The 16573-nt window shown below is 42.4% G+C and overlaps 2 protein-coding genes across 3 annotated transcripts in view; one reads left to right on the forward strand and one right to left on the reverse strand.

Annotated features, from left to right (window-relative positions):
* The window catches only part of kcna2b (potassium voltage-gated channel, shaker-related subfamily, member 2b), a 167271-nt gene that overhangs the window by 77144 nt on the left and 73554 nt on the right, over positions 1-16573 (reverse strand). The window lies entirely within an intron of this gene.
* The window catches only part of LOC127595585 (leucine-rich repeat-containing G-protein coupled receptor 6), a 39790-nt gene that overhangs the window by 4199 nt on the left and 19018 nt on the right, over positions 1-16573 (forward strand). For both annotated transcript variants that reach the window (XM_052057201.1, XM_052057202.1), the window contains exon 2: positions 10479-10550. In XM_052057201.1, the coding sequence (XP_051913161.1) occupies positions 10479-10550 (72 nt within the window). The remainder of the gene's footprint in view (positions 1-10478; positions 10551-16573) is intronic.

The raw sequence follows: 16573 nt of genomic DNA on the forward strand, positions 1-16573 counted from the left end.
TAAATATCTCTCAGGGACAGACGGCAGGTAGATGCACAATGGACACAATAACATTTCTCCAGGGGAGTGGTAAGCAGAGAAGAGACAGTAACCACAGTGTGCTCTGTGGCGAAAAAAAGAAAAGAAAAAATATCTCAATCGCAACATGGCATCTTGAATGGGAACTTAAGTGAGGATGTGGCACAGGGAGGTCAATTTCATGAGGTGATTGTGTGTGCACCTGAGCTTTGGATGTTGGAAACGATGGATACAAATGTAACAGTTCCCTTTTGGACTTTGAGTCATTTGTGGTCTGTGGAAACATGCTCAATTATAGTTTACCGGTAGTTATTATTTACACAGACTTTGTATCGGTCTGTTGTGTTTGCTCTCGATTTAACGGTCGATCTGCGTACCTACGGTCATTAGCTATGGGTCATGACTGAATGAACGAGATGCCGGAGGGGTCGATTCCGGCTCCGGTCTTCCCGTGTGGGGTTTGCATGTGATCCTCGTACCTGTGTGGCTTTTCTCTGGGTTCTCCGGTTTCCTCCTACAATACAAAAACATGCATGGCGGGTTGATTGGGCACTCCAAATTGTCCCTAGGTATGAGTCTGCCCAGTTTTTCTTTATAGTCCCTTTTGTCACTAAAGAAAGCCTTCAAATCAATAGCTTCTTCTAACTGGAACACTGTAACTGCTAATATTTGGTTGTTGTTTTCGCACCATATCTTTAAAAATACTGTAAGTATTAAAAACCCAATTGTCAATATACTAGTGCAGCGTGTTATACCGGCGACAAATTCCTTGTGTGTTCTACATACTTGGCCAATAAAGATGATTCTGATTCTGATTCTGATTCTGATGTTAACAATGATAATTGAATGTCTGTCATACAACATTATTTTGTTTTGGTCTTATATCATGTTTATCATACATTATCAGGAAAACAATTAAGAAACACATAGTCATACTAATGTATTGGACGGAAACTTTTGAGGACAAGCAGTAAGTAGTTTTAAAATAGTTCATATCATAATATATAATAGAAGTATAAATAGAAGTCAAGATGCGGCCTGAGTAGGCAGCCGTCGGCTTGTTATTTTTGTTGTTGTTGTTGTTGTTTTTTTTGTCACTTTGTGTTTGTTGTTACGTCGTGTGTACCTGATGTGGACTTTTTTCAGCATTTTTTGGCCACGACATTCATCAAGGAGGAAACTCTGTGCTTGGTGGTTGCGCCTTCTCGGCAGTATGGGTATACCAGCACTGTTTTTGCCTGGGAGGAATGTCGGCGCCATTTGACTGTCGTTGCTGGACAGTCCTGGGGCGCTTGTGTCTTGCGCCTGTTATGGGCAGCATTTTTCACAGCCCCACTTTGTTCAGCGGAGAAATCGGTGCTGTTGAACGGTCTGCGGCTGGATGGATGTAAGGCTTGAGGAGCCGACGATGAGAAGAATGGAGCGTTAGCGCGGAGCGCCGATGCGGAACTGGGAGTCGCGGCTTGGAATTGAAGTGGATTTACATGGGACAGGAGATGTGAGCCAATCTATTTTTCGTCAATGGACGCTACAGCTTCGTGTTTGCTTTCAAAACTTAGCTTGTAGCAGACGTGTGCACATTTTCAGCATGACGTCTCTGATCCACTGATAAAAGGACACTTTGATCCTCTCCTCTTTCGTCTATAACTGCTTCAGAGAACAAAGTGTATGCAGAAAAGTGGTGAAGATTGCACGACTGTCTGTGTCCTATGTGTTGTGTTATTTTTGTTATTTTGACTTGAAAATGGCGCCGCGTGAGTGGCTGCCTTTCCAGCAGCTCCTATATTTTGTTGTTCTACTTCTTCCTTTCATAACTTTGCTGCTGTGAATCGGGAATTTCTCCATTGCGAGACTAATAAAGGTTTTCTTATCTTATCTAAATCGGACCAACAGTGTTTTGGGGATTTTGGTCTCAAGCTACAGCTGTAGAGATCCGCTGCGGACAAAAGTGTACCTACTGGGTGACTCCGTGTATGCTTAGATGCACAGTAGTGTGACACATGTATGATATGGGGGCTTGGAATGTGCTGCCTGTGACGCGAGGATGAGGGGTGCCTCTGACTGAGAGAATTCAGAAGGCCTACATGGCCCAGATTCCAATTTTGCCCCTTTGCAGGCCTTGGAATTCATGGGAATGTTTGCACGTGTGAGTGCTTGCATGAATCTGTCGTTCTCACTTTTCCACTACAGAGATGCCATTGTGTTCTCCAGCAATGGAATAAATGTTCAAAACTGTCCTTAGCTGCATACGTGGATCTCCAACGAATACACCTGTCAGCTGTATAACTGCGAATTGTAACTCTCTGTGGTATTTGGGCTGCATAGCACATCAAATGGATTTTATGGCCATTTTAAAACCTGTATCCAAAAAAGAACAGCATTTCCTAAAATAGGCAGCGTCACGGTAGTCCGGGGTTCTGCGGACAGAATTGGATTCTTCAAACGTAGGCTCAAATAAGGATTGACAAAAAGGTTTTATTAATTCAAAAATGGGTAAGACCGACAAAGTACAACAAAGGATACTGGTTACAATAAAGCAGGAAATCACAAAATAGAACAAAAAGGCTTGCAAGAGTCAAGGGTAAATATAGGCAAAATGTGCTTGTCGTAAAAGGCCAAGAAATCCCAAAGTGCATACAATACAAACCGAGACTATAATTATTAAAGAAAATACTGCTCACATGGAACAAAGACAATAGGAGGCGAGAAACTATCAGGCAGGAACATGAAGCATCTAGCAAATCCAAGCAGTTAGAGAAGCGCCGGTGAATTTTTTGACAGCAGTAGTGGGCGTGGCACAGCTTTTTAAAGGAAGTAGGTAATGAGGCCAGATTCGTGTTAGGTTGGTTGGGAGATGTCTGGGAGGTCAACCCAAAAAGACGATGCTGCCACTGTGTGCCACACGTGTGTTTTCCATTGGCCGGGAATTGTGCCACTGCGATGAAATTGACATGTCAAAGGAGGAGGAGGAAAAAATGTAATTGCTGCTTTTAACATTCATGGCACTGAGCCAAACTAAATATCTTCAAAATGACAGCAGCCACATCTTCAGTACTATATGGCAAGATGTCCTTTTAATTGTATATGCTCTATATGGAGCAGTGACGCGGATCAGTGAGTGAAGCGTTAAAGCAGCAGTGAGCCAGAAGTGGATTTCGAACTAGCGGTAGTCTCCTCCTGTTTCTGCCATTCAACTAAATGAAGCTATCAAGTCCAACACTTAATCACACACACACACACACACACACACACGCACACACACACACACGCACACACACACACGCACACACACACACACACACACACACACACACAAAATCAGGTTTCAGGCAAATTGCGGCTGGGAATCTGCATCACATGTGCCGGAAAGAACCACCTATCAGGGATAACCCCCTGATACCTTTGCATAAGGAGCAAAATTGTAATCGTTCCGAAGTCAACACCTTCATAAGATACAAAAATGAGAGGAAGAGCAGATTTGACATGTCATGTAAAGACCATGAAAATGTTAATGAATTACAAAGGCTCTTTTTGCCGACCCACAACAGCTGCCTGTCAGTCCCGTCCACATGTCGTAGGCAGTTGTATGTCATGTAGCTCACACTGCTCCAACACTTCCCTTTTCCATTACTGAAGTGCTTGACCTTTCACCCCTCCCTCTTCCATCTTATGTGTGGGTGGACAAGAAGCCGACATAAAAGTGTGTTATGTGCCCTGTGCGCACTATACCAGTCGATGAAGACTTCCCACAGGGCATGAACGGGTTTCCCATGACATGACCCCAGACTGAACAGCCACTTTCTCCACCCGGACATCCGGCTGTCATTCTGCCCAAAACGACAATCCCTCCTTTCTGCCTTATCGCTTCTTTTCTGTTCCTCCCTGTCTGTTTCCTGTGCTCTTTTGTATCCGAGGCGTCCCTTTGGACATTCTTGTCCAGGTGAAAGACTTCCTCATCCTCTCTTTTGCTCTTTGTGGCCCGTGAATGAGCCACAAAAGAGAATAAGAGACGGCCTGATAAAGAGAGTTGTTTCTGACACAATGGGCAACACAGCCCTCTCAGGAAGTCGAGAAGAGAAAGAAAACCTCTTTAGAGGAAGGAGGAAGCGAAAGACAGCATTGTAGCCTCCTTCCTGCCCTTTTTATGTATGGCCGCACATGCATGTGTGCGTGCAAACTTGTGTGAGCACCAGAGGAACTAAAAGTGAATGTAGTTGATCTATTAACAAAACAAAAAATGGTAAAAAGCAAACAGACCTCACCCTCACAAACCATTTCGGCCCCATTGAAGGCTGCAAGCACCTTAGCATTGACTACCAGTCGCATTAGGTGGGATAAAAGAGCCTCTTTCATTGTGGCTTTGACTGCGGAAAAGAGGTAAAGCAGAGACGATTTGACTGGCTGAATGCGACAGAAGACCTTACTGTCATGGTGACAGTCAAAAACAACCAAGGTGTGGCTCAAAGCATTGCAAAGAAAGAAAAGTCCTGGCCTGTAGGCAGAGATGTTTCTGCTTTCGACTAGACTTTGATATGGCCACAAGGTTCCTTGCAGATTAGCTGCCTTAAAAGGAACAAATCTGATGGACATTATGAGCTGTTTTGTTGGATGAAAGACCAGGGAGTGATTTATTTATTTGCTGGTGTGTTTGGAAATAAAGGAGATGAAGGCCTGAGGGGATGGCTTTCGTAACGGTATCAGGTTATGTTTTGAAAGCGTGAGATCAAGCACAATGGCAACGTGCATATTTGTAGAAATGCCAAGAGCACTCACAGTTGGTATTGCATGTCAGAAAACAAACAAAAAAGTCATTTTAACTACTTGAAATGTGACCATACTATATACATATTTTTTTTTCATGTTGTTTTCAACGCATGTAAGTAAGTGAGCGGTCATGGTTTTGTGCCCTGTTCAAGGGCACAGCGGTAGTGCTGAGGAAGTGGACGGGCGTGTTTACACCAAGCAGTCCCAATATCTGCAGCAGTTTACAAACCCCGCAGTCAGAAAATAAAGTCCTTAAGAAGTGAGCTATTGCTAACCTGATTATGATTATGATGCGTGCTAGTTTTAATTGTTGTGGATCAACGGTTGTAAATCACTTGTTTGCTTATCGGTTTGTCTCATAGGCAACAGAAAATCAATGATGTGGCCATGGTGACTTGACAATGGCTTCACGCACTTTCCAAAATCTCACCGCAGATAATTCTCATGTCAATCTTAGGCTGCGCACAGCTATTTGACAGCTTATTTGTATACAAAGATGCAAGCTGTGATATGATCTACTCAATTTCTTTCTTTCTTCAGCCTTTATGATTATATGGTAAATATAATCTATTCTGCAATTCGGACATATTTGAATGCATTTGATCGTATTGTTATCTAAATCGTTCAATTTGAGACAACGGGCCCTGTTTTTGTGCCCACGGGTGGACTTATCTTTCTTTTGATATTTTGCTAGATTAGCACAGATAGAAAAGCGTGTTTGCTCCATTGTGGGAGGGAACACGTCTGACTCCCATTCAAACCGACTCCCAGGTCTTGCCTCCTCATTCTTGGCCAGCTTAGTCTGCCTGACACATTTCACAACCGAAGCAAGGCAAACACTTGCCTGCTGATCCAATCTGAGAGTGTAATCACCCACCAGGGTGGTCTGTCCTGCAGCCGGCAACATTTCTAATTGTAATGCTGGTGGATGTAGCTCAGGTGAAGCTCCCAGCATGAGTCTGGCCGTGTTTCATATGGCGTGATCAGTTGTTTTGTTGCGCTAAATCATTATACTTGTCAAGGAAGGCCACCAGCTTGAGATTGTCCACAAAGGAGCTATGGGCACATTCACACCCACACACAGAGGGGCCTTTGATCACAGGAATGATAGCATACTTCAGTGGTTCTGCTGACGGCAAAAACGGAAATATGATAAATCACACAATTGAAACAACAGCTTTACGTAACTCCACGCTCGGGCTGAAATTTGAAGCAGAGATGGGAAGAGAAGCGGCACAAGATAAAGGAACAGAGGGCCCGGGGAGATGAATGGAAATTTCACCCTCAAGACAAACACCTTGCCACGGTTACCCAATAAATCACTTTGCAAAGTCTTCAAATATCCAGAACACGTACCTGCGTGCACACACAGACCGAACAACAGTGCATATCACATGGCATTGTTTATGTGAATATCAGAATGGATCGTGTGTCCTCTTTCACAATACTATTGGCCTCGGTCGTTACTTAAATAGGGAGACATCAGATGACAGCTTTTGACAGTCATTCAACAGTTTGTGACGGGATAAGCAAGTGTCTCCTTGTCTTCAGGGAATCATTCAACATTAGGCAGAGATCTGAGGGGATGATATTTCTGGTGTGCCTCTGCGAAATGAAAAATGTATTAACCTAAAGGAATAAATCAACTCTTTTTTTTTTTTTTTTGGCATGCTGCTCCGAATGCAGGAAAAGGCAACTTTCAAAATATTCACAAGAAAAATTAAGAAAAAAAAGTGTCCAACTAAACCTTCTTTATTTACGGTCTTTGCAAAAATACATTCTATGTGCCAGTACAAGACTCAAAACACGGTGCTCTGATTATTCATTCATTCATTTTGCGATCCTCTTTATCCTCACGAGGGTCGCGGGGGGGGGGGGGGGGGGGGGCCTGGAGCCTATCCGAGTCTACAGCTCGGGCAGTAGGCAGGGGACACCCTGAACTGGTTGCCAGCCAGACACAGAGACAAACAACCATCCATGCTCACACTCATACCTAGGGACAATTTGGAGTGTTCAATCAGCCTGCCACGTATATCTTTGGAATGTGGGAGGAAACCGGAACACCCGGGGAAAACCCACGCAGGCCCGGAGAGAACATGCAAACTCCACACAGGGAGGCCGGAGCCGGAATCGACCCCTCTGGCATCTCGTTCATTTGGTCATGACCCATAGCTAATGACCGTAGATAAGGGTAGGTACGTCAAATCGAGAGCTGAAACGACAGACCGATACAAAGTCTGTGTAAATAATAACTACCGGTAAACTATAATTGAGCATGTTTCCACAGACCAAAAATCCAAAAGGGAACTGTTACATTTGTATCCATCGTTTCCAACATCCAAAGCTCAGGTGCACACACAATCACCTCATGAAATTGACCTCCCTGTTCCACATCCTCACTTAAGTTCCCATTCAAGATACCATGTTGCAATTGAGATCTTTTTTTCTTTTCTTTTTTTCACCACAGAGCACACTGTGGTTACTTTCTCTTCTCTGCTTACCACTCCTCTGGAGAAATGTTATTGTGTCCATTGTGCATCTACCTGCCGTCTGTCCCATGACCTCTGCACTGTGAACCACTGGACCACCGGGCAGTACTCTGATTGATTTTGCTTTATTGGAATACGCATTAAACGGAAGGATTCATGAACGTAAGGTGGCCGTCATGTTCCGTGGAAAAGCCCTGCACGTCAAACACTAAGATGGCAGCCGCCGTTAGTGAGTAGATGCAATATTTTAAGCAGCAGCTAATGAAGTTATGCACAAAGGTTTTGACATCTCGTGTTTAAACACACACAAACCCACATAGCAATATTTTCCATGTATGATGTTGTGGAGTTTAACCTGCAATTTTACCAACTGCAGCTGCAGGCTTGGTGGAAAACAATATTACAGGAGGTGTGAAAATGAATGACAGGCATCTCACCACACGGACCCCAGCCTCCAACAAACGGCAATAATATTGTCCAAGATCCACCTACACACGGAGTCTCACACAAGAATCCCATCAAAAAGGAATAGAGAAGCCACGCGTTCTAATTGTCGGACTTCTTCGTACATTGCCGAAGCTGCAAAATATTCTAGCTCTTTTTCTGTTTTCTGTTGCGGCCGTTTACTCGCGCTGAAAGTGTCTGCACGCTGCAGCGCCAGCCGAAACAATGCACATGTGGTAGTCATCAATCATAATTATCATGGTTTAAAAAAGCCACAGCTGTTATTTGATTTTAAAAACAAGCCATAGCGCAGCGCCTTCCAACGATATGTCAAGTTGTCAGCAGAGGCCTTGGCCTGCAGAGGAGAAATGTCTCCGTGTCTCTTTCTGGCTTCCCAGCGAGCTCATTGGAGAGCAGAACAAACTGAGCCACACTCAACCTTTCCCTCTGACTCACCGTTGTGTCTTTATCTTAAAACATTTTCCCCATTGCGGCTTGTTTATTCTGTCAGAGCGAAGTCGCCGTTCTGGACTTTTTGCGCGACGTTTGTTTATGGCTTCTTTAATCAGGAACAGATAATGGAGACTTGTCTTCATCTATAAGGGCATCCTCACGAGCAGAGTCAAGTCTACGCGTGTTGCGCGTGCGTAGCTTTACTGTGACAATGCCCTTGAAACGTACCAAAGCAAATCAATTTTACATTTATCATCTCATGTTATGATTAAGGTGTGTTGGCATATAACTTGAATGTCTGTATCATTTATAAGAGAGGCCGTTCACTTCGTTGTTATTGCTTATTTGTCGTTGCCACAGGAAATCAAGAACAAGTTGACTTTGTTGCATTCATTTTCAAATCTCTGAGTGGGGCTTAATATTAAAACACAAGACAAACATGTAGCATGACATCACCAGGGTGTCGTTATTGAAAGGGGAGACCAGTCCCACACTTCGAGTGAAATAGAATGTCTGATATGCTTATAGAGATTTTTTTTTTTTTGTAAGAAGTAATTAGAAATTTAATTAATTAATATATCACTTGTTGATAAGAGCGACTACGAAGGGGAATGAACTCGTGTGGCGTGTGGTTCTGATGGAGTTCCGTCTCCAGATGGGAGCGATTGAAACAGGATTTCAACTTTTTACTCATGAATTACAATTGAATGTGATCACAATTTCTATACGCCCCATTTCACTTTGAACTGTTTTGATAATCAGTTAGACGCAGACCCTGTTGTTGCCATGTGAGAGATGAAAAGCACTTCTAATATCATTTGTAATTCTGTCACTTGCGGAGGCTTGCAGCTTTCCACTACTTATTTATTTTTAATCCGATCATTGCTACCTTTTGCCCCAGCATGTCAATGTGCATTTGTACTCTGAGCTGTTAACACAAGTCTATTATGCCATTCCAGTACAAATAAACATTCCGGAGACTCATTAAAACATAAGAATGGAGCATATCAATAAGTAACAGCCAAGTTGAGCGGAGTAATGGTAATGCAATTAGTGCAATTGGAACATGAATAGCCTACTTTGCAGTGTGACACAATGTCATGAGAGAAACGGCTACTTTTCCTATTAACACGAGCTGATTGCACTCAACATAACCCCTTGGCAAAAGGGTTATGCAAAATGCTGCAAACTCATCATACAGCAAGACATCACCCCCCCCCCCACACACACACACACACACCGCCACCCCCGCCCATGTATCCCACCTGCAAAAAAGTGACAGTGCTGAGTGTGGAACTGACTGCTTCACATTAGCACCGATCCTTGACAAGGTGGTATGGAGTTGTCAGATTAGTGAAATAAGAATATAAATCCGATTGTTTTCCCCACATGCCTCTGCAGGGGAATATAAAGATCCCAGCAGTGTAACAACGCATTCAAGCCAAGTTTGGCTCACTTGACAAACAAAGAGCCAGCGTAGTCACAAGTCAAAGCTCTCAACTTTTGAGGGGCTTCCTGGAGCGCAGTTCACACTTGCTCGCCTGGCGGTCTGGCTTCATCAACAATGGTTAATATCAAGGCCACAAAGAAACCCGCATAGTGTGCGTCTCCGTCTTGAAGACTAAAGCAAGACTCTGAGGACTATAAAGGCATAGAGTGCTGACGTAACCCCGTTTTGCATGGTGTTTGTCAAAGAGCCCGACATGACTGAGGCACAAGGTTAGAAGCGTTTTCTTCCACACGCTGACCTACACGTTGTCACTGTATAATTTCAAACTGTTGCACTGAAGGATCTGAGCGTTCCCCTCCCTAACCCCAGTGACCCCCACCTGCGTCAACATCAACCCCCAACAAATGCATAACTTGCTGAGGCCGCCAAAGTTTCAGAGAGGTGGAGCGTGTCTCCCTTATAGCAGTGATCAGAAAGGTGCAATGACATGGCCTCGTTTGGGGGGGGGGGGGGCTACGACGCGAGCTATGAAAAGAGACTAAGGGGTCAGATCAGAGGAAAGTTGGAGTGAGACATCTGGAAAAGCGAAAGAGTCATTGCGAAAAGGAGGAAATTAGCTGCCCGACAAAGATTCACTGGGGAAATGTAGGAACATTTCTTCTCCTCCTCCTCCTTTAACCTTCACCGAACCTCTGATCCTCTCTGTGTTTTACTCCCTACTATGGATGATTGATCACCATCTGAAATACAGCTTCTCAACATATAAGTTACACGACCTGACAAACTTCAAAGACCATTGATAAGTTAGCCCGCGCGTTGATTGATACTTTCATTCTGCTGTTTCTCTCTCCTCTCTTTAGGGATCTGAGTATGAATAACATCAGCGAGATCCAGCCGAGAGCCTTCCACCAACTGCACCTGCTAACTGAACTGTGAGTAGGGAATCCTTCAGCTCAAATGTAGTTAATAACCTCTGGTCACAACTCATTCATGACAAGGAAGTCATAGCCTTGGCAGCTGATCTGCGCTTCCCTCAGTGACAGCGATTGATGGCTCTGGCCTGCCTTTCATCTCTCCTACTGAGAAACTGCCTGAAGCAAAATCTAGCGCGCTCTGGAACGACTGCTCAAAGAAACCTGATATTCATTTGGAGTGAACATTTTGTGCTTGTAGCGTGAAGCACGCTGCAAAAATCCCATGCAATGTTTCTGTCCCGTGTGTATATACACACACACACGCGCACACACACTCACACACACACACAGTATTTCCCGAGGTGAAATGGTAAATTACCAAGCAGCAGAAAGTCTCATTTTAAAAAATAAAAGACCCTGACACATACGTGCACTGCGTGGGTGATCGTGTGTTTATAAGTGTATGGTTACATACCCTACAATACAATACAATACAATACAATACATACTGATTTATAGAGCACTTTCACAACAGAGGCAGCTGTAACAAAGCGCTTAACAAAACAGTTCACATCAAGTTAAAGTGTAAACACAACACATAACATTAAACACGGACAGTTGTGCAGTCCTAGAGCTGGATGTTTGTGGAACGGGTCGCTGTTTTTTTTTCCCCTAACATATGCAATTGTAGCATGTAAGGCTCGGGCTAATGATGAGGAGTACTCGTTTACCTGCTGAAGATCTTGTTGACTTTAAATCACTTTCCAGCTGAAGAACATTGGGCCCTGTTATCAATAAAACAAGAAGAAACTTTGAGGATCCAATTACATAAATCATGTTACTTGTTATTTGTTCGCTAATAAGGATCTTTTTTTTGGTCACAAAAATGGCAAAGAAGATTCATGATTGCTTTATGTGGGAGGGAGCATGAGGGCTTGGATGCACCACCACCTAAGACCAATTTTATTGTGTCATAGCATCTTCACTCGCTCCAAATTGAGACAATCTTGTTAGAAGGAAGAAAAACACTTGGTCTTAAAACATTTTCTTCTTTCAATGAAGTGCTTCTTTCCAGTAGGTGTCGGACAGAAGTGGACTCTTAAAACACAGAGTCAGATAAAATGTACACAACAAATATTTATTACAGAAGAAATGGCGCTAGGCCGACAAAGTACAAATAAAGACGCTGGTAAACACACCAGCGTAAAACGGGAGAAACAAAAAGCAAGGAAAGTATAAACTAATGTAGGTTGTCACAGCAGGACCATTGCAAACTGAGAATAACTCACCAAAACTTAAATGATAACAACTAGAAAATCAGGAAAACAGGAAAAATGGAGCAAGAACATCTAGAAAATTACAGTCATTTGTCGGCAGGAGAGTCCTGCAATCGTGGCTTGATTGCGATGCATGACAGGTGCACAGCTAAATGGAAATGTCCGCCGCTCGGCTGGACATCAAAACAAAAACAGAAAGATCATGTCACTGAGCCGCTTAACATCACGAGTGTTGCGGGCGTGCCAGAGTCCATCCCAGCTGTCTTTAGGCGGTCGGCGGCGTACACCCTAAACTGACTGCCAGCTAATCGCAGTGCACAAATTGACAACACAAGTTCTGGTTCATAAAAGAAAACCAAATGAACCCCACGTGCGCAAGCACAGAGGCAAGGGAAAACTCATTTTAAGGAGTTTTCCTTTCTGTCGGTCTGAGTTGAAATGGAGAGCTGTAGTACGGAGAGCCTGAGGACAGATAAAGCAACAAAAAAAAAGATAAGAAAGGTTGAGAACACAATGGGCACAACAACAGCTCCATTAACGACAATAATAGTCCCATGATGACAGCAACAATGGCAGTGATGCTCCATCCCCAACAACACCGTCCCCGGCCTTGCTACTGCCAACGACAAGCACATAAATGTGAAGGCCCAATGGTGCCACCGCCAGTTGCACCTCAACACGCAGGCAATTGATTTTCAATGAGATAAAAACAAATAAATAAATACATCTTCACATTTTTTTGTCGAAGGGAAAAACACCCCCCACCTCTTGTATCGAGAGATGAAGCATGGAAGCTCATGATACACACATCGCATTTACCAATACACACGGCAAAGACAAAAAAAGAAAAAAAGCAACCCTGGAGAAGCTGATGTGTGTGCGTCGTATTTGCTGCTAGCGCCAGAAGAAGGCAGGACGAGGCACGCTGTGACTGCTGGTGTGATGAATTGTTTGATGTTTGACTTTACATCGTTGCATTCCCACGCTCTCTGTTTACACACCTCCATTCCAATTCACGTTAAAGCACTTCACTGCTATTAACTATTCACTCTGATTGCACGTCGATGCAATCTTGAGATACTCCCCCTTGATGTTTTTGACGTGTTTTGGGGCAGTGCAAATCTTTCAAGCCACATGCAACAGTTGCCTCAGGTCCTTTTTCAAAGTTGCTTGTATGATATTGCATTTTATCTCTGTTTGTTTGTTTATTGAACATAAAAACATATACAGTAATAAATTGACAGAAAGTAAGGTAAGTAAAATAGTAAAAGGAACGTTTTCTGTCAGTATCATTGTGTGCGTGCAGCTTATTCTTAAGATATTACATGACATTTATCACTATTTCATCGAGGATGAAGCACCTCGGTGGTTTTAATGTGAGTGTTCAGTGGCCTGCAGCACATTCTCTACAAGTTTAGGTCTGACTCATCCCACACTCGTCTCATTAGGGCATACTTCGGAGTTGTTTTATGAAATCAAGAAATGTCTTTTTACTTTAAACACCTACAAGGAACTGTCAACCGAACGGAGCATTAAAGGAGTCAAAAGATTGAGATTGAATTTGATGCTCATTATATCATTATTGCGTCCATTTGTATCTCATCAAGAGGTATCCTGCTGACAGTTTTGCAATACTTAATTTTAACAAAGACAGTTCCGGAGGTTAAGTGGTTGACCCTGAGAGTGGACCTCTAAACAGAAGGCGAGATCAAGTTTCTGTTGATGGATAGAGGGTGCTAAAATGTAATATTACAAGCTTCTATAGACACTACAAACCACAACCTTTGATCAGATCATATCGTCCTTTTGGCTCTGCTACGACATTAGCTTAAAGAAAGAAAGAAAGACTATTCAACGCAAACTGAAATATGGAGGTTGCCCCTTTGCTAATATTGAGCAAATTGAGGTAGGTGGGCGTGATAATACCAGGGATGACAATGGCTAGTGATGAAAAAAGCGAAAACGGGCGTGGCCTGGATGGGGCATGACTTGGACGGGGGCGTGGCCACTTACAAAAGTGGCACTAAACATGCTGAAGATGAAGTGTATTCAATTTACACACTATTTGAAACTTGAACTGAAAAAAATCCCAAGATTGTTCACTATCAGAGGGGATCGAGCCTTTTCTGTTGCTGGTCCCTCTCTCTGGAATGACCTCCCACTGAACATTCGGCAAGCCTCCTCGCTGCCCATCTTTAAAGCCCTCCTCAAAACTCACTTGTATTCTTTGGCGTTCGACCCAGCATGACTTAGATTTGTTCTTGATTTTACTGCTTGGTGCTTTCTACCGCCTTTATTACCGATTCGTCTTACTGTTTATTGTGTATGATAAATCGCTCCATGCACAGCACTTTGTATGCAGCGATGGCTGTTTGAAAGTGCTTTATAAATACTGTTGACTTGACTTGACTATTCTTTCAAGTGAAAATTTGTGCAATTTTGCTTATGCATTTCTGTGAGCACCAATATGTAACTTGAAATTTAATATAAGATAAGATATCCTTTATTTGTCCCACACTGGGGAAATTTACAGCCTCCAGCATCAAGAATGTGGGTAGAAAGAAGAAAAAAACAACCAAAAAAACTGTTCAATTTGCTAAAAATAATAAAATAAAATAAAAATAATTTGCTGCTCAAAATCAAAACTAAAAAAGGAAACACATTCCCTGCCATATTTAAGATTTGTTCATTACTTGTATTCATAAAGTGTAAATGTGATAAAAAGCTGTTGATTCTTACCTCATATAGTGATAGTGAAGTCCCACACCGTTTACTATATATGGGTTATGAATGTATTTTCTTCCATAAAGTGGATGTCTATTTACAGTATATACAACAATATACAGTTTTATGAGGTAGAAGAATACTTTATTTTCTCTTCATTTTAAGCTTTTTAGCAAGCACTAAAAGCTTATTGATCCACTCCGTCTATTTTCACTCTCTTTTTAGCCAACTCCTCTTGTTTTAACACATGCTACAGGCTGTCGAAAAGCACTTGAGAACTTGTTTCACCGAGGTTGCGTGACTCTGTAAAGCTTTTCATCCTCTCGATCCGTATAGAATGACATTGTCACACACTGTACACAAAGCTTTACCGGCGACACCCCTAAAAATATCTTAACGCATTTAGACGATTCACAAAAATGATCAATTTAGGAAATAAAACGGCGGATTTCCACATATCCGCGGAAAATCACCATCCCTGTAATACATTGTTTAGGCCGAACCGTTTATCCAAAATAGTAAAATCATTGTGGTGTATTTTGTTTAATCGAGGAACCTCTTCACTGTTTCTCAAGTTTTGGATTTGAGTTTTCATCCATGCAGCTTAAGGGCCAAGAAAAGTCCAAACTATCCTGAAATCAAATTAAAAGAAAAGAAAAAACAGCTGTGACAATGCTTTGACAAGAGCAAGGTCGCTTTTCATTAGAATGAGATTGATCTAGAATGATTATGAAAGCCAAAGTGCGGAACATTCACCCATATGCACAGCTATACACAGACTGATGTCATGGAAACTCCGTGTCAACAGAGAGCTACGGGTGCTTTGATGATGTCGATCAAGACCATCAAAACATATTTTCATGATTCGTCTTTACTTTTGATGTAATAATCCATTTGACAAATAAAGTATCCAATGAGCGCTCAACTCCACTCTGACGCAATTTTGGCATCGGTGCTGCAGTTAATGGGGAAAGGCTGGTTGGCTGAGATACGAGCTAATCTTACCTATAACGGCTGCAACTGCGTGTTTCCAGAATCCGCAAAAGAAACCACCATTCAACCTCGACTACAGTGACCATTCTTAATGTTGCCTTTAGTGCAGACTACTATAAATCGGCAATGCATCTGGAGCTGATCCTTTACTTCAGCAGGAAGATGCCCGAGGACAAGGGGCTTGGATCTCATTTATGGGTCCTCGAACCAAACAGTTACTCCTGTTAAAAAAATAAATAAAAAGCCTATTGGAATTGTCTCTTGTGGCCATCTTGAGCAATAGCAAGTAAATAAAACCGAGAAAGGGCTTTATTTTCTGTCATTGCACAATACGAATAAATCATGTACTGAAAAACCTGCGCTGACCCCCCCCCCCCCGTCTCTCCCTCTCTATGTGTGTATATATATATATATATATATATATATATATATATATATATATATACCAGTGGTCCTCAACTAGAAATGCTGTCGGTCCACTTTTTTTTTAATAAGACCAAGGTCCGGTCCCATGCACGGCGGTCATGGGGAGCAGGGCTATATGCCCATTTAGTATGGTCAAGGCAAGCTTATACAAATCAACACTCCTCACAACCAACCAATAATGGGGTGCATGAAAATAACAATTATTCACTTTGCCAGTACACAGCAAATAATGAGAGGTATTGTGTTGAGGCACAGGAACTCTTTTATTTTGTCAAGTTGTGCATGCTTAATAATAGAAATAGCCCTTTTAGGGAAATTAGACATTTTTTACTTCAACTTTGTTAAACAGTAGTTGTCTTGTTTCCCTTAATTTAACAAAAGCAAATCAAAATACTCATTTTACCAAAATAAATACTAAAAATGAAAACAAAAACATTATTTCATTTGTACAATTCCCCTTTTCACATCCCCTCTGAAATCATTGAAAAATATTAGAAGAGGAGTTAAGAACCATTTTAAATACTGACACAAGGGAGCACAGGAATGTACAGTGCTGTTCTTCCACTAAAGGTGAATGCAATGTCTGAGGCATGCAAATATTATTTGAGGACGCCATTGGGA

Source organism: Hippocampus zosterae, chromosome 2 (assembly GCF_025434085.1).
Source record: "Hippocampus zosterae strain Florida chromosome 2, ASM2543408v3, whole genome shotgun sequence".
Classification (NCBI taxonomy): domain Eukaryota; kingdom Metazoa; phylum Chordata; class Actinopteri; order Syngnathiformes; family Syngnathidae; genus Hippocampus; species Hippocampus zosterae.